Consider the following 22,940-nt stretch of genomic DNA (forward strand, 5'->3'; position numbering starts at 1 on the left):
ATTTTACACGGCAGAACCTTCATTATAATCTGCCCTGGCACTGCTATCAATTGGAATTAGCAGGGAGTCTCTCTGTAAAATCACATGGATAGTTAATATATGTCGTCCCCCTCGCTCTTGTTCCTGGATTGGCATGACAGACGTCTCTAATCGGTGCATAGGATTGAAAAAAAGTCTCTGGATCGGTGAGCCAAGATGGACAGCAGGCAGGCAGGGGGAGTGTGCTTTAATATTTACTACTGGGGATTGTAGGGAAAGTGAATAGAAACATAACGGGTACCTAGGATCTTTAGAGCCCTGAGCAAATGTCCCCTTTGTCCTGTTAATAAACCGTCTCTGTTCATAAGGAAAAGGGCAGAGTTGCTTTATGCAAAAAAAAAAAAGGAGGAGCAAATGCATCATCGGCTCACTCTGCAGTGAACAGGAATCCTGCAGTGTTTAGTAGCCGGAATCATAAAGCAGAGTGCCTGTGGCAGAGCTGAGCAAGGCGTGAGGTTGCTGCAGTCATGGCTTCTCAGGTACTGCAGATACTCCGGCAGGGTGTTTGGGCAGCACTCACTGGAGGATGGTACCATGATCCAGAGTCAAGTCAGTTTAATAACACCTGCCATCTATATTTGTGGATTATTCTTCTTGTATTACCTCTCGGGATGTATTTGGTAAGTGCATGACCCTGTGAAGATAAGGGGAGTATATTCATTATAGAGTGACGTTAGAGATAGCCACAGTCTGCTAGAGTGCAATACCACCTTTCTCCATTCATTTCTATGTATTTTTAAAGGATTATTTATCAAAAGGATTATTTATCTTTCAAAAGTGCCATAGAATTGAATGGAGAGTGGGGGCATTTCACTCTAGCAGACTGTGGAGATCTCAGACTTCACTCTTTGATAAATGTTTAAGAGAAGTTTAGTGTATTTGTACAAACTGGGCCAGCAGAAGAATGTAAGCCATTCATGACTGGACCAACATTGTGACCATAATTCAGCTGATCACAGTACTTTTGGCCATGTTGTAGAAGTATATAAAAGGTTTTTTGATTTTGACATGCCGTTGGATAACATTATTGAATGTTATTTTATATTGGTCTAGTACAGAAAACAGTAGAATAAGCCAACCGGGGCCCCCACTATGTCAATATGAAATGCAACATACTACACAATTCTAATCACCTTGGCTTAAAAATCATGGTAGTTGTACTTTAACCCTTAAATTGCTAGATGAAGTACACAATATGCCATAAATTACCTGCTTTTTGAACATTTTAGATGTTATGTTTCTGAGACAGTGCACACACAGAATGGTTTTAAGAATGAAAATGCAAAAGTATGTATTTCTACATCAAAACATGCCCCATGTGTGCACTGATAAGTGAATGTGGAAGATAGCAGATGGCAATTTGTGACTACTGATGAAGAATCTGTCCTGTTTCATGAATCACAGTCAATGAGGGTTTTGTAACTCCCAAATATGCATTAAAGTAAGTAGGAGTTTTCTGCAGTGTTTTTTTTTTATGCAGAATACATTGAAGTCAATGAGTGTTTTTCCCTTTTTCTTTTCCACACAAAACACATTGGAGTAAATTGACAGTATTTGCACTATAACTATAGCAGAAGCAGACCCAATGGTTGCGGCAGGCACAGGGGTGTAGAGAGCCCAGTAAGGCCCTAATTAAATATCTTGGTAGAATAGGTCAACTTATCACTAGTTCAACATGAGTTAAAACATTAGGGCTTTTGCTGAACATACTTCTTCTCTATTGTTTTAATAAGAAAAAAAATCTGTTTTTTCTGTATAATCCCCTGCATATTGAAGTGCTGAAAAAAGTGACAGCCAAGAGTGAAGGGACAAATAATGATCTATCTCTCAAGGACAAAACATGGGGTAGCTTCAGTTTCCCTGTTTCGCTGAAGAAATAAACATAGACAGTGGTATACCTTGAACTTACAAGGCCCCCCAAAAAAAATCTACTGGAGGGTCCCAGCAGACACACTCAGGCTCTCATCACTGCAGCAAATGTTTCTGTAACAAAATACACAATATTGGAATTTTAATTTTTCTTTTTAATATCATAGAACATTGAATCATAGTGAATTTAGTTACATTTGTGGACATTGGATTATTTGTGTGCCCAGTGAATCGATCTAGGAGGTGGCCCTTAGTACTTATAATTGCAATTTTCAATTTAGGGTTATCCAATGGCAGATATTACTAGTAAAGTATATTTTTAAGAAAAAGGTTTATATATATGATAGTATTTTACATATGGGCTGTTTTATGTAAATTTTTCATAGAGACCAGCAGTGTTCATGGGTATAGTTTTCGTTGAATTCATTGTATGTGTCTCCAGTTGACTCAAGGCCATAATTTTTTTAAAATTATAGTCCGTAACTGTCTTTGTACTTCTAATTACCAAACTGCAAGCTTTACTAAAGTTATGGATTTTATTAAATTTCTAAAAAAAAAATGCCTCAATACTTTTAATTTAGAACATTGTATATCAAGTTTTCAACAATTTGATGGCTAATATACATAGAATTACTATACTAGAAGAGTGCATAGGAATTATTGTAGCTGACGACCATATAAAGCAAACCCTAACCCCAGGGGAGTCACTGGATTCTGGTCTAGGTATGGTCTTTTGCCAGTGACAACAACCTTTGGCTATGGGCCTGACCTTTAGCTACTTGGGAGCTGCCATGTCTTACAGATGAAAATCAAGAGACTCCCACAGGTCAAGCAAGGAATCCAAACATAAACTGTTGTCCTGAATAGTTTGTATGCACAGAAAGGTAAAATCCAAACTTTAACTTTAAAACGTTAACAGGATCACAGGGAGTTTGCAACATGCTGCACGTATAGTAAATAGGAGCACTGACTTGGGGTCTAAGCTTTTATATCCACTGATGAATCCTAATAGAATGACGCCACCCCCCCATACCCCCCAATGGATATAAATTATTTTGTCCTTTAAATTTTAAAACAGAATTTTGGAGAACTGGCAACCCCCTACTTCTGAAAAACATGTTAATACACCCATCTTGTAAAAAAAACAACAAAAAAACAGTAACAAAATAAAAAGAAATTGACAAGACTCTCCATTTTATGCTGTACTATTTATTTCAAAGCAAATGAACTGAAAAAAAGAGTTTGGAAGGTAAACCACCATTTCAACATGTTTCAATTATTTGGATAGTTTACAAGTATTTTATTCATATCTCATGGAAAAAAATGAGACAAGCCCTTACCTTAAATTGTAATTTATATGACAATTGCAAAATGAATAGTTTGTGCAGGAACAGCTCATCCTGTCACTGATTGTACATTAAATGCTATGATCTGCAGCAGTTCTGGGTCATAGTGTAGCTGAGCTGACTTCTAAATGCACAGAGTGGAAGAATGAGTAACCCCTGAAGTGTTGAAACCATGCATGTCCACTTTCTATACATGCAGCCCTCCAATATATTCTACCTGCCTTAGATGACAAACAAACCTTTTACATTAATGCACATATTAACACATAATTACTTTTGTTCAGGGTTGGACTGACCTGCCAGGGCACCGGGAAAAGATCCGTGGGCCCTGGCATTGTCGGGCCACAGGCCCTGTAATTACATTAGTGGTTACTCTCTCCAGGTCCCACTCCAGAGCCAGTTGGTCTGAAATGTGCGCCACATCACTACACAGTGCAGTAGCAGCCACTTTCATCACCCAGCCAGACTGCACTGATTTTTTCTAACACTCCCTCTGAGTTTTTCTTCTCTGCAACCCTACTTTTCTTTTTACAGGTTCCTTTGGTGCTGGTTCCTCCCTTGTCACATCCTCTGCAGCAGGATCAAATTACTTTGGCTGTGACAAGGACAGAGCACTAGCAGCAGCTGTGGAGCATCTGATTGGCGAGCACTCAAACTGATTTCAGCTCTGGAGAGAAGGAAGCAAAGAAGGAGCTGTGTATCACACTAAAGCACTGCAGTCTGCAGCCTTCTTGCCACCCTCCCATCCAGTCAGTGCCTCTGCTGTTGTATTAATTAAAGTTGTCCCTGGATGATAGCCAGAGAGCAGTTCAGGCAGTAAATCATGTAAAATAACTGTGTCATTCTGCTATGATTTCTGGGGGTATTTGTACATTTGTGCCATCTTTTTGTGAGCGCTGGGCGTATTTATACATGTACATGCTGCTGTGCCATCTTTTTGTGAGCTCTGGGGTATTTATACATGTACATGCCACTGCACCATCTTTTTGTGAGCTCTGAGGGTATTTATACATGGACGTGCCGCTGTGCTATCTTTTTGTGATCTCTAGAGATATTTATAAATGGACGTGCCACTGTGCCATCTTTTTGTGAGCTCTGATTGTATTTATACATGGGCGTGCCGCTGTGCCATCTATTTGTGAGCTCTAGGGGTAATTATACATGAAATTCCCACTGTGCCATCCTTTATATTTAATACAAATAAAAAATGTTACTTAAAAATCAGTTTCAATGTCCAATCTGTTACTGGGATGAGGATAAGCAGACAAAAATATTGATTGTACCTCCTAAAACCTAGTTTCACTGTAGTGATGAGTGACCTGTTTCATTTCACCAAAAATTTTGGTACCATGGGGAAGCGGGCCCTTGAGATCAGGTTTCCTGGTGGGCCCCAGGCACCCCAGTCCGACAGTGCGGCTTTTGTACACACCCAGAAAGCACAATTGGCAATTGCTATATATACTATAATATGCACTTTTTGTTAAACTGTATTGAGTATTTTTTTTGCCCTCAAAACAATTTTATTAGGCATTGTGACTAATGTGAGCAATAATACATTGTGGTTGCTATATATTAGCATTAACAAAAAAATGCATTGCATTTTTCTTTATCATTTGTAGTATTATGTTTGACAACCAAATTCACTGAGATTTTTTTATTGATTTGTTTCTTTTTTTAATTACTTTTTATGATTTTCATATTTTGCATTATGCTTGATTACTTGTTTTTGCCTTAAAAATTGTGCACTGTTTTAATGTTGGGGTTTATATAGGCCTCATTTTCATTAGTTGGACTTGTGTAGAGATGGCGCGAACTGTTCGCCGGCGAACTTGTTCGCGCGAACATCGGGTGTTCGCGCTCGCCGGAAGTTCGCGAACGTCGCGCGACGTTCGCCATTTTGGGTTCGCCATTGTTGGCGCTTTTTTTTGCCCTCTCACCCCAGACCAGCAGGTACATGGCAGCCAATCAGGAAGCTCTCCCCTGGACCACTCCCCTTCCCTATAAAAACCGAAGCCCTGCAGCGTTTTTTCACTCTGCCTGTGTGTGCTGAAGAGATAGTGTAGGGAGAGAGCTGCTGCCTGTTAGTGATTTCAGGGACAGTTGAAAGTTTGCTGGCTAGTAATCGTTTTGATACTGCTCTGTTATTGGAGGGACAGAAGTCTGCAGGGGTTTGAGGGACATTTAAGCTTAGGTAGCTTTGCTGGCTAGTAATCTACCTTCTACTGCAGTGCTCTGTATGTAGCTGCAGTGGGCAGCTGTCCTGCTTCTGATCTCATCTGCTGACTGCTGCAATAACAGTAGTCCTTGTAAGGACTGCTTTTATTTATTTTTTTGTTGTTTTACTACTACTACTACTACTACTATAAGAGCCCAGTGCTATTAGTCTAGCAGTGTTGGGGAGTGGGACTGGTGTGCTAATCTGCTGCTCCTAGTAGTTCAGCAGCACCAACTTTAATTTTTTTTTTTAATATTCATTTTTTTTTTATTTTACTTTTTTTTATTTTACTACCGCTGTAGTAGTGTATAAGTTGACCTTTTAGGCATTATTTGCCCTGTAGGCATTTTTTGCCCAGTGTGTTATTCAACCAACTGCCATCTAGCTGTGTGACCTTGTTCACATTCTGTCTAAATATCCATAATATTACCGTCTCCAGAAAAAACACCGGAGTGACTTTTTTCAAGCAGCCATAATAAATTTTACGAGATCCGTATCCACCGCTGTAGTAGTGTATACGTTGATCTTGTGGGCAGTATTTGCACAGTGTTTTCTTCAAACCGCCATCTAGCTGTGTGAGCTTGTTCACATTTTGTCTAAATATTGATAATATTATCGTCTCTAGAAAAACCACTTGAGTTACTTTTTTTCAAGCAGCATTCATATATTTTACGTAATCCGTATCCACCGCTGTAGTAGTGTATACGTTGACCTTGTAGGCATTGTTTGCCCAGTTTTTTTGGCCGCAGCCACTGAAGCACAGAGGCCAGAAAAAATATGTCATATAAATGCTGAAAATAGTCATTTTTTGCCATACGTTGACTCAACGTATATGGCAAAAAATGACTATTTTCAGCATTTATATGGCATATTTTTTCTGGCAACTGTGCTTCAGTGGCTGCGTCCAAAAAAACTGGGCAAACAATGCCTACAAGGTCAACGTATGGCAGTTGTTTAAAGAGAACAGTAGATTACTAGCCAGCAAAGCTACCTAAGCTAAAATGTCCCTCAAATCCCTGCAGACTTCTGTCCCTCCAATACAGAGCAGTATCAAGCAGATTACTAGCCAGCAAACTTACTATCATCTGTCCCTGAAATCACTAACAGCTCTCCCCCTACACTATCTCTTCCAAGCACACACAGGCAGATTTTTCAGATACATTTTTGCCCTTGATCCCCCTCTGGCATGCCACTGTCCAGGTCGTTGCACCCTTTAAACAACTTTAAAATCATTTTTCTGGCCAGAAATGTCTTTTTTAGATGTTAAAGTTCGCCTTCCCATTGAAGTTTATGGGGTTCGCGAACCGTTCGCGAACCGCTCGCATTTTTGCGCAAGTTCGCGAATATGTTCGCGAACTTTTTTTCCGACGTTCGCTACATCCCTAGACTTGTGTTGTTTTCAAAAAATATATTGTTTTCTGGAGTCAGCCTTTTGTTAGGGGCCTTTTTGGCCATGCAACCAAAGTATGTTTATTTCTGTTGCAATGATCTGAAAATGTGGTATGGCACTGCTGTAGGCTTTTACTCTACAAATAATCTCCTTATATACATATTACTATTGGCACTGTAAGGCTGTCCTATGTATTACCCTGAGACAGTGTGTAGTTCGGCATGCAGCTAAACCTCTCCGCACTCCAATAAAAGAGACTGCCTTTAGAATTTACTGGATTATTAGGAGGAGGTGAAACTATAATAAAAAGTACATTCACAATGAACCGCAACATATAAACATGTAACATTTAAGTACATAACTGCAACACATGCTGGTGCAAAAGATGTATGCAGCAATGTATCTGAGGTGCTGGCAGCTGTACAAATGGCTTAAAGAAGAATTAACTCCGTTAATCTTCGTGTCTTGACTGCATTTTCGGCGCATGCACAGTGGGAGTACATTTCCAGTCCCGAACAACTGTGCAGGCGTTGAAAGTCACGAAAATTTCCGAAATTTGACTTTCGGGGTATGCGCAGTAGTTCGGGACCAGAAATTTACTCCAACTGCGCATGCGCCAAAACTTCTGAAAAAGACAGAATAAAGAAGATGGCGCCCGTGAACTCCATTAGTATGTAGGTTTTAGTATGATCTAGAAAGTGATATTCTGAGACAATCTGTATTCAGTTTTTATTTTTTATCATTTCTATTTTTTGAGTTATTTAGCTTTTTAATTCAGCAACTCTCCAATTTGCAATTTAAGCAGTCTGGTTGCTAAGGTTCGAACTTTCCTAGTAACCATGCATTGATTTGAATAAGAGACTGGAATATGAATAGATCTGCCCTGAATAGATAGTATTAAAAGGTAGCAATAACAATACATTTGTAGCGTTACAGAGTATTTGCTTTTTAGATGGGGGTCAGTGACCCTCCACTTAAAGGCTAGAAAGAGTCAGAGAAGAAGAAGGCAATTAATTTCAAAACTTTAAACAAGAAGAAATGAAGTCCAATTGAAAAGTTACTTAGAATTAGCCATTTAATAACATATTAAGGGGCAGATTTATTAAGGTTTCAGTTGTTTTTTCCATAAAAATTTTAGTTTTAAGGGGTTTTTTTTGGGTACAAATTCACATTTTCGTATAAAAAAAAATAATATTTTCGATTTCAGATTTGTCACAGTTTTGAGGCATAATAAATCCTGAAAAAGTGGAACTTTTTGTCCCCACAACTTTTTCAAATTTTTTGCGACAAAAAGCTTGCCATGAAAAATTTGAGTTTAATAATAATGTGCCCTAATATGTTGCTTTCCCAATCAGTTTGGGACATGTTTCCATTTTCCTAAAAAAGTTTTCCAGGATAAGCTAAAAAATCCTACCAATATTAATACAGGTATGGGATCTGTTATTTGGAAACCCGTTATACAGAAAGCTCCAAATTATGGGAAGGCCATTTCGCACAGCATTGGTCTACATTCATGGGGTTGTAGTCCCTGTTGATGAAGTCTGCTTTGAGTGTTTTGAGGTGGTGGTTCCTTTCTGTGGTGTCCGAACATATACAATTGTATCGTAAAGCCTGGCTGTAGATTATTGAGTGTTTAGTGTGGTCAGGGTGAAAGCTGTCATACATTAGATATGATGGTTTGTCTGTTGGCTTTCAATATATGGTGGTTTGAATAGTATTTTCCTTGATGTGAATGGTTGTGTCTAGAAAGTGGATGTGAGTGGGGGAGTAGCTCATTTTCAAATTGATAGTTGGATAAAAGTCTTGAAACTGTTTGTGAAACTGAATAAGTTCTTGTTAATTTCTGGACACAACCATGCACATCAGGGAAAATACTATTCAAACCACCATATATCGAAAGCCAATGGACAAACCATCATATCTAATGGATCCCAAACTAGATCAATACATAGACTAATTTAGTGACAGGGTTACATCAACCATCCTAGCCAAGCAGAAGAAACAGAACCACAATCTGAGTGCCCAAGAAAGAAATGCTACTAAATGCCGATAAAGGGGGTGCATTGGTCATTATGAACACTTTGGACTACATCACAGAGGCCCACAGACAGCTATTAAACTCCAATCACTATACTAAATTAGATATTGATCCCACAACTGCCTATAGGAAAGAACTAAAAAACATAATCAAGACACTACCAGCCACACAATCATATCTGATAGAGTTGGTACCAGGGAATCCCAAAACAGGCACCTTCTATATGCTTCCTAAAATCCACAAAGAAGGTAACCCTGGACAACCTATAGTATCTGGGATTGGCACTCTGACAGAGGGCATATCAGGATGGGTTTAGCAGATCATAAAACCCATTGTAAGGGTCACATAAAGTTATTTACAAGATACAACTGATCTGCTAAACAAACTTGCAGGCATAGGAGTTCCAGAGGGTACCATGTTGGCAACAATTTGTGTGGAATCATTATATACAAACATTCCACACAAGGATGGTATAGATACTGGCAAAGCATTTCTGGAAAAGCATGACCAACCATCCCAAGCAGTACAACTGATCGAGTTTTCATTAACACGCAACTGCTTCTTTTTCGGCCAGGAAGTATTTCTGCAACGAATGGGAACCAGTATGGGTACACACTTTGCACCCCAGTATGCCAACCTCTTCATGGCAAAACTAGAAGAGGACTTTCTCTCCACCTGCAACACCAAGCCTTTGACATACCTCGCTATATAGATGACATATTCATAATCTGGATAAATACTGAACAAGAACATTCATCCAACTATCAATGACAGCTTTCACCCTGACCACACTAAACACTCAATAATCTACAGCCAGGCTTTATTATACAATCGTAAATGTTCGGACACCACTGAAAGGAACCACCACCTCAAAACACTCAAAGCAGACTTTATCAACAGGGGCTACAACCCCATGAATGTAGACCAATACATTCATGCAGCCACCAAGATTCCCAGAAGTCACCTTCTACAGCATAAACAAAAACCTGAAATAAATCGGGTTCCCCTAGTGGTCACATAGAATCCACAAGTAAGGACCCTCAGAAAAATAGCCAGAGATCTATAAGATACACTTCATAAGGATGAGAGGTTTAAAAGCATATTCCCAGACCCACCACTCCTAGCATTCAGACAGCCTCCCAACCTAAAGTCACTAATAACAAGAAGTGCCTTATTGTACCCCACCAAAAATGGAACATACCACTGTGGCAAAAAACAATGCAAAACCTGCCCACTCATCCTGACTTCAGACAAATTACCAATTCCGGACAAATAGAGGAATACAGTATCCATGGTCACTACAACTGTTCTTCGTCCAATGTGGTACTTAATACAATGCACTAAATGCAAAACAGGGGGCCTGTATATAGGAAAGACTGAGAAAGAGAAAAACACACCACCAATTCACTGTAACCAATAAAAAACTGGATACACGGGGCGGGGCTAGCCGCTGATTGGAAAGGAAGTGTTGCAAACAGCTCCTCCAGCTTTTTTCACATAACGGCTTAAAAATATCATTAGTCGATGGTGAAAACTGCTTCTATCAAAGTACTAGACCAAGCACTAACTTGTAGGTCATCACAGAGAACGGAGGAAAGCTGGTGCAGACCTGATCAGGAGGGAAAGCGGTGGGGCTTGTACCCAAATGGCGCCATTACAGAGCTCTGAGTGGCCGCACACAGACAGTAGGCAGTTGGGCTGCGTGAAAGCTGGGGACAGAGATAGAGTCCCAATCAATAACCCCTGCTGCTGAGAGGCTTTGTCGGAAGAAGACAGGAGCGGTCCCGCTGCACAGGGCTGGCAGAGAATCTTGGGCCCACAAATCTCCATAACATGGAGCTAAGCATTGTTGTGGGTAGGGTGAGCATATAAGACCCCCACTGTTTATGTACTATATTGACCCCTGCTTAATAATAGCGCCTAGGATCAATAGACATTTCACACTACGCACATTAGTGACCAGGAAGGCCTGTAATTATTTGGTGCCATTATACTACGCAGCGCATAGATATGCAGTTAAGAGATCCTATCACTGTGATAAGCTGCTTTGACCACTCCATGGCTCCAAATCTAGAACGCAGAGAGACACTCCCTACTGTTCATTTATTTTACATTTTTGGAGCGACCCAGGATTTTAAGACACAAAAGTTGAGGGGTCTTATGTGAGAGTGGTGGACAAGATAGTGGTGGAAATACCCCATCCACTACACAATAACCAACAAGTGCATTTAACTTTGGAGCCCTCACTGCTCCCTCAACATCTACAGCACTACCCCCCATTTCAAGTCAAGTACTGGGATATAGTATGTGGCACATGTAGCCTCAGGGGTGTGTTTTGAGTAATGATACAGCTCTAACCTGTAATGTTATTAATTTATCCCAACAGGTATTGACAGATGTCCAACTTAAGGTTTTAAGTCTGGGTAATACTATATTACCTTAAAGAGACACTTTCATTGGGTCACTGATACATGTGACAATTTGTCTGATAATCTTGAGGAATTTGACAACCTTTCATCTCCATCTATCTCTTTATCTCTACTTAATGTTCAGGAACCACATATTATGACAGATACTGTAGACTTGTCTTTTTCTTTTGATGATATATGTGCGTTGAATGTAATGGAGGATCTTTTAGTTGAATCCAATCAAAGGGATAACGCCTGTGAGCCTGTCATGCATACAGGCCTAAGAGATAAATCCAACTTTTATCCAGTTGAAAGTAGGGGCACCCATGTTGATCTCTTTCAAAAACTTGTTACTAGGGATCTGTGCAGGTTTAACCAAAACAACAATTGTAATAAAATAAATAGGAATAGGACATGTAGTAGAATGAGCTTGGATGGCTATCCCTGAATTTGACTGATCAAGGCCCTAACTGATCTTATGTCGAACAAATCAATTGTCATAAAAAACGCCGAGTCTATAGTAGTTCTTGACACTGAATACTATAAATTAGAAGCTCTGAGACAGTTACATGATGGTACAATTTAGAGGGCGATCCAACTGTTGAATTTCATACTAGACTCCTGAGACTACTTGACTGGGCTAAGTTTGAGCTTATTTTGGATGATTCCGAATTTCAATATCTGAACAGAGCAAATCCACGGATTCATATTTTTCATTGGTTGCCTAAGGTTCATAACAGTTTGACTGATGTTAAGGGTAGGCCAATAGTATCAGGCATCGGTTCTTTGAATGAACCCCTATCGGAATACGTGGACCGCCTTTTGTTACCAATGGTACTTAAATTACCCAGTTATCTGAGGGATAGTACTGACTGTATTAACAAATTACAGAAAGTTATCTGGAAACCATCTTACAAATGGGTAACTTTGGATGTGTCTGCGCTATACTCCTCTATAGATAATGACAAGGGTATTTCTGCCATTCGCTTCTGGTTGACCCATTATGGATTTTATTCAGTTGTTCAAAATTAATTTTTGATTGAGGCCCTTCACTACCTTTTGAGTACGAATTACTTTATGTTTAATGGGTTGTTTTATTTACAGCAAAGGGTGCTGCAATGGGGGCGCGATTCTCGCCTTCATATGCTAACCTGTTTATGGGTCTATAGGAGCGTAATTTTGGGAGCGTCACCCCGTATTTGAAGAAAATAATAAACATTGGGGGATTTTAATGCATTCAGTAGTTGTGGAACAAATCCAGGGCAGCAACTTGTCTGCAAAGTTCTTTATTGGGATAATGAGTTACACAACATGTTTCGGGCCCACGCCCTTTATCAAGTATACACTTGATAAAGGGCGTGGGCCCGAAACATGTTGTGTAACTCATTATCCCAATAAAGAACTTTGCAGACAAGTTGCTGCCCTGGATTTGTTCCACGACTACTGAATGCATTGAACTATTGGGTATTACACACAGAATACCTGTGGAAGAAGCCAACAAAGAAATTCGGTGAGCTTGCTCTGAATATTATATTTGCATCTTTTATTGGGGGATTTTAACCCTTTAAGTGCCACCCCACGTTCTGTGGGGGTGGCACTTGAAATGCCGCAGAGCGTAGATTCTACGTTCTGCAGCATTTCAGGGTTAAGGAACGGAGGAGCGGCTTTTCATGCCGCTTGCTCCGTTCCTCTTCGTTCCCCAGGCAACGAGCAAGGGTCTGGGAACGAGTAGCCCCTGAGTCGTGATCGCCCAGGGGCCCCAAATGCAGCAGCAGACACGTGCACACTGTGTGTCCTGCTGCTGCTTTCACTTCCTGAGCCGAAGCTCCGCCCCCTCACAACGGATCTTCCTGGGTGATGCAGCATTTTCTCCTCCAGCCCTGCAAAACGATCTGGAACTGCTTCCCCCAGGTTAGTTCCCATCCACACACAGAAACACACACAACCACACACTTATTTTCCCATTACACACTTACATTCACACTTACACACAATCACATACATTTTTGGGGGATCAGGGGGATCACACACATTCACAGCACCCCCACATGCTTGCACACACACACAACATGCAATTGGTCAGTTGTACACACACATACACACTTACACTGTTGTGTCTTTTTTTTTTTTTTTCCTTATCGCATTGTCTGGTTTTTTTGGCTGAAAAAACTGTTTTATTGCCATTGCATATTCGCTAATTGCACTGCGCAATACCTTTTGTATGTTATTTTGGTGAATATACTGCAATTTTGGTGATTTTGGTGCATTTTTAGACATTTTATTGCATGTTTTGCTATTTTATTACATTTTCAGCTTTGCAAAGGTGTTGTTCCCCTTTTTCTGTCTGTAAAACCTATTTGGCCATGCTAAAATAATCAAAAATTGATTCTGACTGCTGATTACAGTAGGCGGGAAAAAAAAGCATTGATTTTTGCGTTTTTTTGACCTTGGAAATTTTGTCTGCTATATAACCATTTGGAGGTCTCTGTGTACAAAGTAGTTTGGTAAATCTTTTCATATCAAGCATCAAACTGTTCAGTATACTCCTGGCGTTCATATTTAGGATGACTTTTGCTGGTATGTTACAAAATGTGGGGTATATAATGGGGTGAAATGCAAGCTTTGTGACTATTTTCAGAATTTCCATAAAAAGCGTTATGTTTAGCATTGCTTTGCGGTTTGGTAGTTTGCAGTAGAAAATTGTAATTACCTGCTTTAGATTCGTCTGACTGTGTACTTTTGGAAAATATATGGGTTTCTAGGGTCTCCATACTGTTAGGGGGTTTTATGGTGCATAATGCACATACCAGGTGTTGTATTGTAGCAGTCAGCGTGTCATATGTGAAAATTCATATGTACTATTTTCATTGGGACGTCTCTGTATGCCACCTAGTTTGGTAACTCTTTTCATATCAGGCATCAAACTATTCAGTACACTCCTGGCTTTCATATTTAGGATGACTTTTGCTGGTACGTTACAAAATGTGGGGTATAATGGGGTAAAATGCAAGCTTTGTGACTATTTTCAGAATTTCCATAAAAAGCGTTATGTTTAGAATTGCTTTGCGGTTTGGTAGTTTCACAATAGAAAGATGTAATTACCTGCTTTAGATTCATCTGAATGTGTAATTTCAGAAAATATATGGGTTTCTAGGGTCTCCATACTGTTAGGGGGTCTTATGGTGCATAATGCACATACCAGGTGCTTGTATTGTAGCAGTCAGAGTGTCATACTGTATGTGAAAATTCATATGTACTATTTTCATTTGGGCGTCTCTGTATGCCACCTAGTTTGGTAAATCTTTTCATATCAGGCATCAAACTGTTCAGTACACTCCTTGCTTTCATATTTAGGATGACTTTTGCTGGTACGTTACAAAATGTGGGGTATATAATGGGGTAAAATGCAAGCTTTGTGACTATTTTCAGAAACAAAAAAAAAAAGACTTATGTTTAGCATAGCTTTGCGGTTTAGTAGTTTGCAGTAGAAAGATGTAATTACCTGCTTTAGATTCGTCTGAATATGTACTTTCAGAAACTATATGGTTTTCTAGGGTGTCCATACTGTTAGGGGGTCTTATGGTGTATAATGCACATACCAGGTGCTTGTATTGTAGCAGTCAGAGTGTCATATGTGAAATTTCATATGTACTATTTTCATTTGGGTGTCTCTGTATGCCACCTAGTTTGGTAAATATTTTCATATCAGGCATCAAACTGTTCAGTACACCCCTGGTGTTCATATTTAGGATGACTTTTGTTGGTACGTTACAAAATGTAGGGTATATAATGGGGTAAGTAGAGTATTTGTAGGCCGCGCACTCCTGATGCCCAGGAGTGCGCGGCCTACAAATACTCTACTTGACTGTTGGCGTTCCCCCTAGTGATGGACTCGGGGCTGGCTGCACCCGGGTCACTACCTTTGCAGGGTAAGACTTTTAGCTCTGTTTTCACAGTTTGAATATATGTACCACAGACTTGGGAAACCCGGTGTCTATATTCAAGAGTGGGGTTCGGGGCAATTTGCACCTGGACCAACCGATGTTTACGGTGAGCAGGGTTTAGTCAATATTAAGCTAAATAGCTAAAATCATTACCCGCAAAATTGTTTAATTTTTAAGATTCAAGCGAAGTTTCAGAGCCGGGTTTTGCTCCTCTATATAATGGGGTAAAATGCAAGCTTTGTGACTATTTTCAGAAAATTTAAAAAAAAGCCTTATGCTTAGCATAGCTTTGCGGTTTAGTAGTTTGCAGTAGAAAGATGTAATTACCTGCTTTAGATTCGCCTGAATGTGTAATTTCAGAAACTATATAGTTGTCTAGGGTCTCCATACTGTTAGGGGGTCTCATTGGGTGCTTTTGTTGTAGTAGCCAGTGTCATACTTGATAATTCATATGCCCTATTTGGATTTGGGGGTCTCTGTATGCCACATAGTTTGGTAAATCTATGTTTATTGGGTATCAAACTGTTTAGTAGACCCCCGGCATTCATATTTAGGATGCTTTATGCTGGTAATGATACTTGGACCATACAATGCTGGAAAGTTGAAGCTTTGAGGCAATTTTCAGATATTTCACCAAAACCGACAATTTTGGGAAAGCCATGCGACTCAGTAGTTTGGAGCAGAAAGGCATGGGTATCCATTTTAGATTTGGTAGAATGTGTACTTGATTGTGATTTTTCATTAGCTGAAGTTACCCACAGGACTATTTATATGCACTAACTTCATTTTGGGGCCTCTAAATGCCAGATTCTTTGGTAAACCTATGAACAATGGCCACCAAACTGTTTGGAGGAACCCTGGCAATCATATTTAGGGTGCTTTTTCTTGGTACGTAATGATACATGGGTGATATGGTGCTGGGAATTTGAAGCTTTGAGGCAATTTTCAGATATTTCACCAAAACCATCGATTTTGGGAAGGCCTTGCGACTCAGTAGTTTGGAGCAGAAAGGCATGGGTACTCATTTTAGATTCGGTAGAATGTGTCCTTTCCAAAAATATATGGTTTTGGGGGGTAAACATATATTTCTGTGTTTTTACCCCACAAAAAATGCAGTCAATGTGTTGATTTTTCATTAGCTGAAGTTACCTACAGGACTATTCATATGTGCTAACTTCATTTTGGGGCCTCTAAATGCCAGATACTTTGGTAAACCTATGAACAATGGCCACCAAACTGTTCGGAGGAACCCTGGCAATCATATTTAGGGTGCTTTTTCTTGGTACGTAATGATACATGGGTGATATGGTGCTGGGAAGTTGAAGCTTTGAGGCAATTTTCAGATATTTCACCAAAACCATCGATTTTGGGAAGGCCTTGCGACTCAGTAGTTTGGAGCAGAAAGGCATGGGTACTCATTTTAGATTCGGTAGAATGTGTACTTTCCAAAAATATATGGTTTTGGGGGGTAAACATATATTTCTGTGTTTTTACCCCACAAAAATGCGGTCAATGTGTTGATTTTTCATCAGCTGAAGTTACCTACAGGACTATTTATATGCGCTAACTTCATTTTGGTGCCTCTTAATGCCACATACTTTGGTAAACCTATGAACAATGGCCACCAAACTGTTCAGAGGAACCCTGGCAATCATATTTAGGGTGCCTTTTCTTGGTACGTAATGATACATGGGTGATATGGTGCTGGGAAGTTGAAGCTTTGAGGCAATTTTCAGATATTTCACCAAAACCATCGATTTTGGGAAGGCCTTGCGACTCAGTAGTTTGGAGCAGAAAGGCATGGGTACTCATTTTAGATTCGGTAGAATGTGTACTTTCCAAAAATATATGGTTTTGGGGGGTAAACATATATTTCTGTGTTTTTACCCCACAAAAATGCGGTCAATGTGTTGATTTTTCATTAGCTGATATATTATTCAAATTGCAGGTGAGTGATTGCTCACCAAAGTTAATCACATCTCAAAGGAGATAATTAACTGATTAAAATACAACTGTCACTTAAATTAAAGTGCACTTAAATATGGAGTGTGAGAATTGTCTGAACAGAAACCAGGTCTTGGGATACTGAGCAAAGTACCCCATCTATTGCCCACTGGTCAGCAAATTCTTTCAACCGACCAGTAAACACTGCTTGGGTGTACTCTGCTCGGATGCGGGAACGCACCAGCACTCGGAACAAGACCTCTGCTGGCAGAGGATTCCCACCTTTCAAACATTGCTTTCTAGATTTATGGATGACTAATTTAGCTAAAGCCAGGAGCAAGTTGGAGAGAAGGTCTTTCTCTTTATTGTCCCGGGATACTGGGCGTCCAAAAATATAAACATGAGGGGAAAAGTGTAACCAGAACTGCAGGTAAAGCTTCCTCAAAAGAGCCAATAGAGGTTGCAGTCTGGCACACGTAAAATAAGCATGAAACACAGACTCTCCTTTGCCACAGAATGGACAAGCAGCTGGGGAATCTGTAAAACGAGCTAAATACTCTCCCGTGCTCAATGCACCATGCAGCACTTTCCAACTCAAGTCTCCAGTTGGTCTAGGCACCAAACTGGAATAAAGAGCTCGCCACTGAGGTCTTTCACCCTCATTAAGCACACGTCTCCAGATGGTATCATATCGGGAGATGAGGGCAAGGAAGTGTACAGTGTGAAGCATTAGAGAGTACAACAGCTTTCTTGTTTATATCATGAAAGCGTGTCAATGGAAAATTCTCCAACTGGCTCAAGTTGGGGGAAGGAGGTGCTTGGGGGGATTGACGGGTTTTAGGTGCTATTATTATGTCTGGAGGTGAGGAGTTCCAAGGTGGACGTGGCTCTCCAGCATGTAAAACCCCATCAATGAAGGTGTGAGAATCAGGAGAGATTGTGTCCTTGATTTCCTTGAGAAGACGGTGTGGAACCCTAGTGGTGAGGAATCCCATGCGTTGCATAACTGCTTGAGAGTCCACCCAATCTGATTTCTCAAAATCCAGGAGATCTCCAACTCTGGTTAACTGAGCCTGGCAAAGGCGACGTCGGATGCTGATGGATTCTAACATCCTAGTCTTAAAAGATGGATTGTAAAGTAGGGGCTCATTTAGAATGTCTTCCCCTTCAATGGCTCCTTGCCTTAACACGGATACCATGCTCCAGGTTTTTAGCGTGTCTTGGTAGTAAGCCGGCAGGGTTGAAAGGTTTCTTAGGAAACCCTCAGGTTCAATTATAAACAATTGCCGGTCATATCCCATATTTCGTACCTGGCGATAAAAACTCGATGCTAGAGTACACCACTGTGGAGAAGGATCTGCATACAAGTATCTCTGTATTTGCTGGAGACGGAAGGTGTGCACTTGAGAACATATACACACGACTCCCTGCCCTCCCTCTTTCAATGGGAGGCTTGAGACACCTGCAGAAACCCAATGCTTTCCTATCCAGAGAAAGTCCAGTAACCTTCTCTGGATCTTAGCAATGAATTCTTGGGTTGGGCTAAGACATATCAGCCGGTACCAGATCTGAGAGGCCACCAGCTGATTAATCACCAAAGCTCTCCCCCTCATAGAAAGTACTTTAGCAAAACCCTTCCACTTTCCAAGGCGCGTTAGAACACACTCCTCAAGTTCAATGAAATTCTGTGAGACAGGATACTCCTAAGCTGATAGGTAGACGCCTAAATATTTAATGATTTTACTCTCCCACGAGATGTCACGAAAAGCAGGAGGCAGGAAATCTACCTTTAGAGAACCCTCCAGAAGGCCTGAGCTCTTGGACCAGTTGATCCGGGCAGATGAGGCAGCAGCGTAGACTTCTTGACACTCTTGTGCCCGCTCAAGATCAACTAGGTCCTGGGCCACAAGAATTACATCATCAGCGTAGGCTGAGAGAACCACCCTCATGTCAGGTTCTTTGAGCACCAGTCCCGTGAGCCTTTTCCTTAAGAGACACAGGAAGGGCTCAATGGCCAGCGAGTACAGTTGTCCCGACAAGGGGCATCCTTGCCGAACTCCTCGTCCAAAGGCCAGAGGTGCAGTCAGAGACCAGTTGATTTTAACTAAACACTCTGCAGAGGCATACATTGTTTTCAGGTAGCCCACAAACTGTGGGCCAAAGCTATAGGCTTGCAGAGTGCCTATAAGATATTGGTGATCCACCCTGTCAAATGCCTTCTCTTGATCCAGAGAGAGAAAAGCAAGAGATAGACCAGTCCTTCTCGCAAAATGTAGTAAGTCTCGGATTAAAAAGACATTATCAAAAATTGTCCGACAGGGGACTGTATAGGACTGGTCAGGATGAATCACCTCTGCCAGCACAGATTTGAGCCTAAGTGAGATAGCTTTGGCCACGATCTTATAGTCTGTGCTAAGCAGTGAGACTGGTCTCCAGTTCTTAATAAGACGGAGATCCCCCTTCTTAGGAAGTAGTGATAACACTGCTCGACGACACGAAAGTGGCAACTCACCTTTCTTGAAGGCCTCAGTTAGGACCCTATGGAAATCAGGGCCCAGAGTATCCCAAAAGAACTGGAAGAACTCTATGGTCAGTCCGTCAAGCCCAGGAGATTTATTGTGGGGCATTAAACGGAGTGCTTGAGAGAGTTCATCTAGAGTGATTGGTGTTTCCAACCTCTCTTTTCTCCTCTCACTGACCACTGGAAGTCCATCCCATAGCTCCTCACAGGCATCTGGAGAGATGGGATCTGGAGAAAAAAGGTTTTGATAGAAGGACCGGGCTCTGTCCCGGATAGCCTCCGGATCCTCAAGGGGGGTTCCATCCTCCGCAAAAAGGCATGTGATTTGTTTTCGGTTCCCCTTCTTCTTCTCCAGAGCATAGAAAAATCGGGAACCACGATCCATATCGTGCCTGTCGTTGTTCCATGTTACGCAGCGCTTCTTTCCTTTCTAGATATTCACACTGAAGGGCTTGGTCTTCAGAGCCTGATAGCCTTTGCTCAAGATCAAGCACCTCCCCATTCAGTGCCTCAATCTCTGCATTGCGCTGCCCGCTCACACTTTTGGTATACTCTTGACACAAGAGCTTTAGGTGAACCTTGCCTACATCCCACCACTGGTTCAATGTGGCAAATTCATCCTGAAAGGCCCTCCAGCCTCTCCATGTACAGATGCAGCCACTTTGGTTTGTCTGTTTGACACAGAATAACTAAACACAGATATCCCATTTATCTCATTTAACACAGAAAACTGTGTCACAACATCCCATCTAATTAAAGCATTCACCATTGTGAACAATGGTGCTTTGGTATGCTAATGAAAAGGTTAAATGTATTAAATGAGTTAAGATAACTTTAGATAACACAGTTTCTTCAATTAACTCTGAGTCATGACGCATTTAACTCACAAATCCAAGTGGCTTCATCTGTATTCCGGACTGACTTTGCAAAACCCTCATCTTCTAATAAACTGTTGTTAAAGTGCCAGTAAGCAGCTTTTGGCAGAGATGGTGCGATTGACATTCTCAGGGATACACAATTGTGGTCTGAGAATGGTGCCAATCTAATGGTGCTCGACTGGGCTTGTGACATGAGATGGCTCGATATATATATCCTATCAATCCGGGATTGAGAAACATGACCATCTCTCACCCTGACATAGGTAAAAGCAACCGTCTCTGGGTTCTGTTCTCTCCAGACATCAACCAAGGAGAAATGAGCAATTAGTTCTCGCAAAACGGACTCAGACGAGTCTCTTTTCTTGGGTACATTGCGATCTCGAGCATCAAGGGTGTAATTAAAATCACCCCCTATAATCAAGGCTTCATCAGAGTCAATTGTCTCCATGTAGGCTGACAAACTTTCAAAGAACCGTGCCCTCTCTGGTCCGGTAGTAGGAGCATACACATTCATTAGATTATATGTTCTACCTGACTCCCGGACCCGAAGATGCAATAGACGGCCAGGGATGACAGAGGTAGCATTCAGGACCTCTGGCTGGAAGGAATCTGAGAAAAGGGTCACCACCCCGCATGATGTCCAAGTGAGGTGATTAAAAAAGACCCTTCCCTTCCACTCCAGATTCTTGGAGGAAACTCACAGAGTACCCTCCTTGACGAAGAAAGGAGAGTACCTGAAACATTCGGAAAGGATTCCGACAACCATTAGTATTAAGTGTGCTTATACTCAAGGCCATTACTGAGTCTTAGGAAGTGCTTTAACCTTCATCAAGGTCTGATGAGACAAACATTTTTTGTGAAACTTCATTATACGGAGATATTCCGCTGTTCCATAGTTCTTGGCCTCTTTTATGACCTTAATGTATTGTCTCACAGAATTGATAACTAAAGGCAAATCATGCCACTTCTCCAGAGCCATGTGCATCTTCTTCTCTAATTTAACACCAAGGGTGCTCTCAAGAAACTTTTTGAGTTCCTCAGCAGGGATGATTGGGGTAGAAGGATTTGCCACTCCTATGTCAACCTCCTCTTCGATGTTCCCCTCATCCATGAGCTCTTCCTGGCTAAGGGATTGATAATCTCCCCTCTCCACTAGAGCTTTGAGAATCTCTCCACAAGTTGTTACAGGAAAAGTATCAGAATCACTTTTCTGGAGACCCTGCAATGGCTCAGGTGTTCCCTCAACTTCACTTGAAACACATTTGGAAGTGTTTGACACAGGAGCAACAGAACTAATTAGCTCCCCAGCAACAGGTAGAGCTTTGGAGGCTCGATGGTTAGCCTCTGCCCTCTCTACTACCTCCTGTGCTTTCTGGATGGCAATAACATTTGGGTCAGTTGAAGACAAGGGAGGAGAGATTTTAGTATGAACAGTAGAGGTTGTCTGGCTACCCTCCACCGTATTTACAACTCCACCCTCACCATCCTTCCCAGCAGTTTTATCTGCAGGGTCCTGTATGGGGGTTAGCCCAATATTCTCCCCCTCCTGGAGTGAAATACCCTGAGGCACTAAAAACTGAGGCTGGTTGCAGTTGCCAAATCTCAGCACCTCAGGAACACTGACTGCCCACTCTGCAGGAGTCTCATTAGGTGTCTCTTTACACTCCAAGGGAAGATCTTCCAAATGATTTTGAGGCAGATACTGCACCCCTGACTCTGTGGGGAAACCAACACTGCCATGTTCAAGGCCATGCAGACCATTAACCTCATTATTCCCCACCTGGTCTGGAGGCAAGAGTGCATGGTCTGACACCGGTTGATCGTGACCAACAGTTTGGGCCAGACAATGTCACCACATGAGGAGCAGAAGTTTTGCTGCCCTTTTTACCCTTGGATGGGGGTGCCCCATCATTAACCACTGATGCCCATTCCTCAGGTACCAGCCAGTTTGATTTCCTCTTTTTCTTGGCATCTGAAGAGGAAAGGCCACTATCTGCCCCAACCCCAACAGGTGTTGCAATCATGGGTACCCCCACACCTTCAGGGGTGCCGATAACAGGGGTACACTTTTTTGTGGTAGGAACAACTGTGACCCTGGAGGAAGCTTTGACATGTTTTCCCCCCTTCTCTTTTGCCGCAATTGTAAGACATGCTGCAGCCTTAGATGTCTTCAGTGAAGAAGGAGGAGGTTTGGATGTTGTAGAGGTGGGTTGTGTAACAGCCACCTTGAGGTTCTTTAGTGAAGGAGATATCCCCTTTGAGGACCCTGCTGAAATAGTCCCAGCAGGATAAGATGTTTTATTTGAGGCACTGGGAGCAGGAAGAGGGGCTGTGGTCTTAATTTGCCC

At 41.4% G+C, this 22,940-nt stretch overlaps 1 protein-coding gene across 3 annotated transcripts in view; it reads left to right on the top strand.

Annotated features, from left to right (window-relative positions):
- Nucleotides 1-221: 221 nt before the first annotated feature.
- The window catches only part of pcnx2.L (pecanex 2 L homeolog), a 643,210-nt gene continuing 620,491 nt past the window's right edge, over nucleotides 222-22,940 (top strand). For all 3 annotated transcript variants that reach the window (XM_041562821.1, XM_041562822.1, XM_041562823.1), the window contains exon 1: nucleotides 222-659. In XM_041562821.1, the coding sequence (XP_041418755.1) occupies nucleotides 507-659 (153 nt within the window). In that variant the 5' untranslated portion in view covers nucleotides 222-506. The remainder of the gene's footprint in view (nucleotides 660-22,940) is intronic.

This window comes from Xenopus laevis, chromosome 5L, assembly GCF_017654675.1.
Source record: "Xenopus laevis strain J_2021 chromosome 5L, Xenopus_laevis_v10.1, whole genome shotgun sequence".
Lineage (NCBI taxonomy): Eukaryota > Metazoa > Chordata > Amphibia > Anura > Pipidae > Xenopus > Xenopus laevis.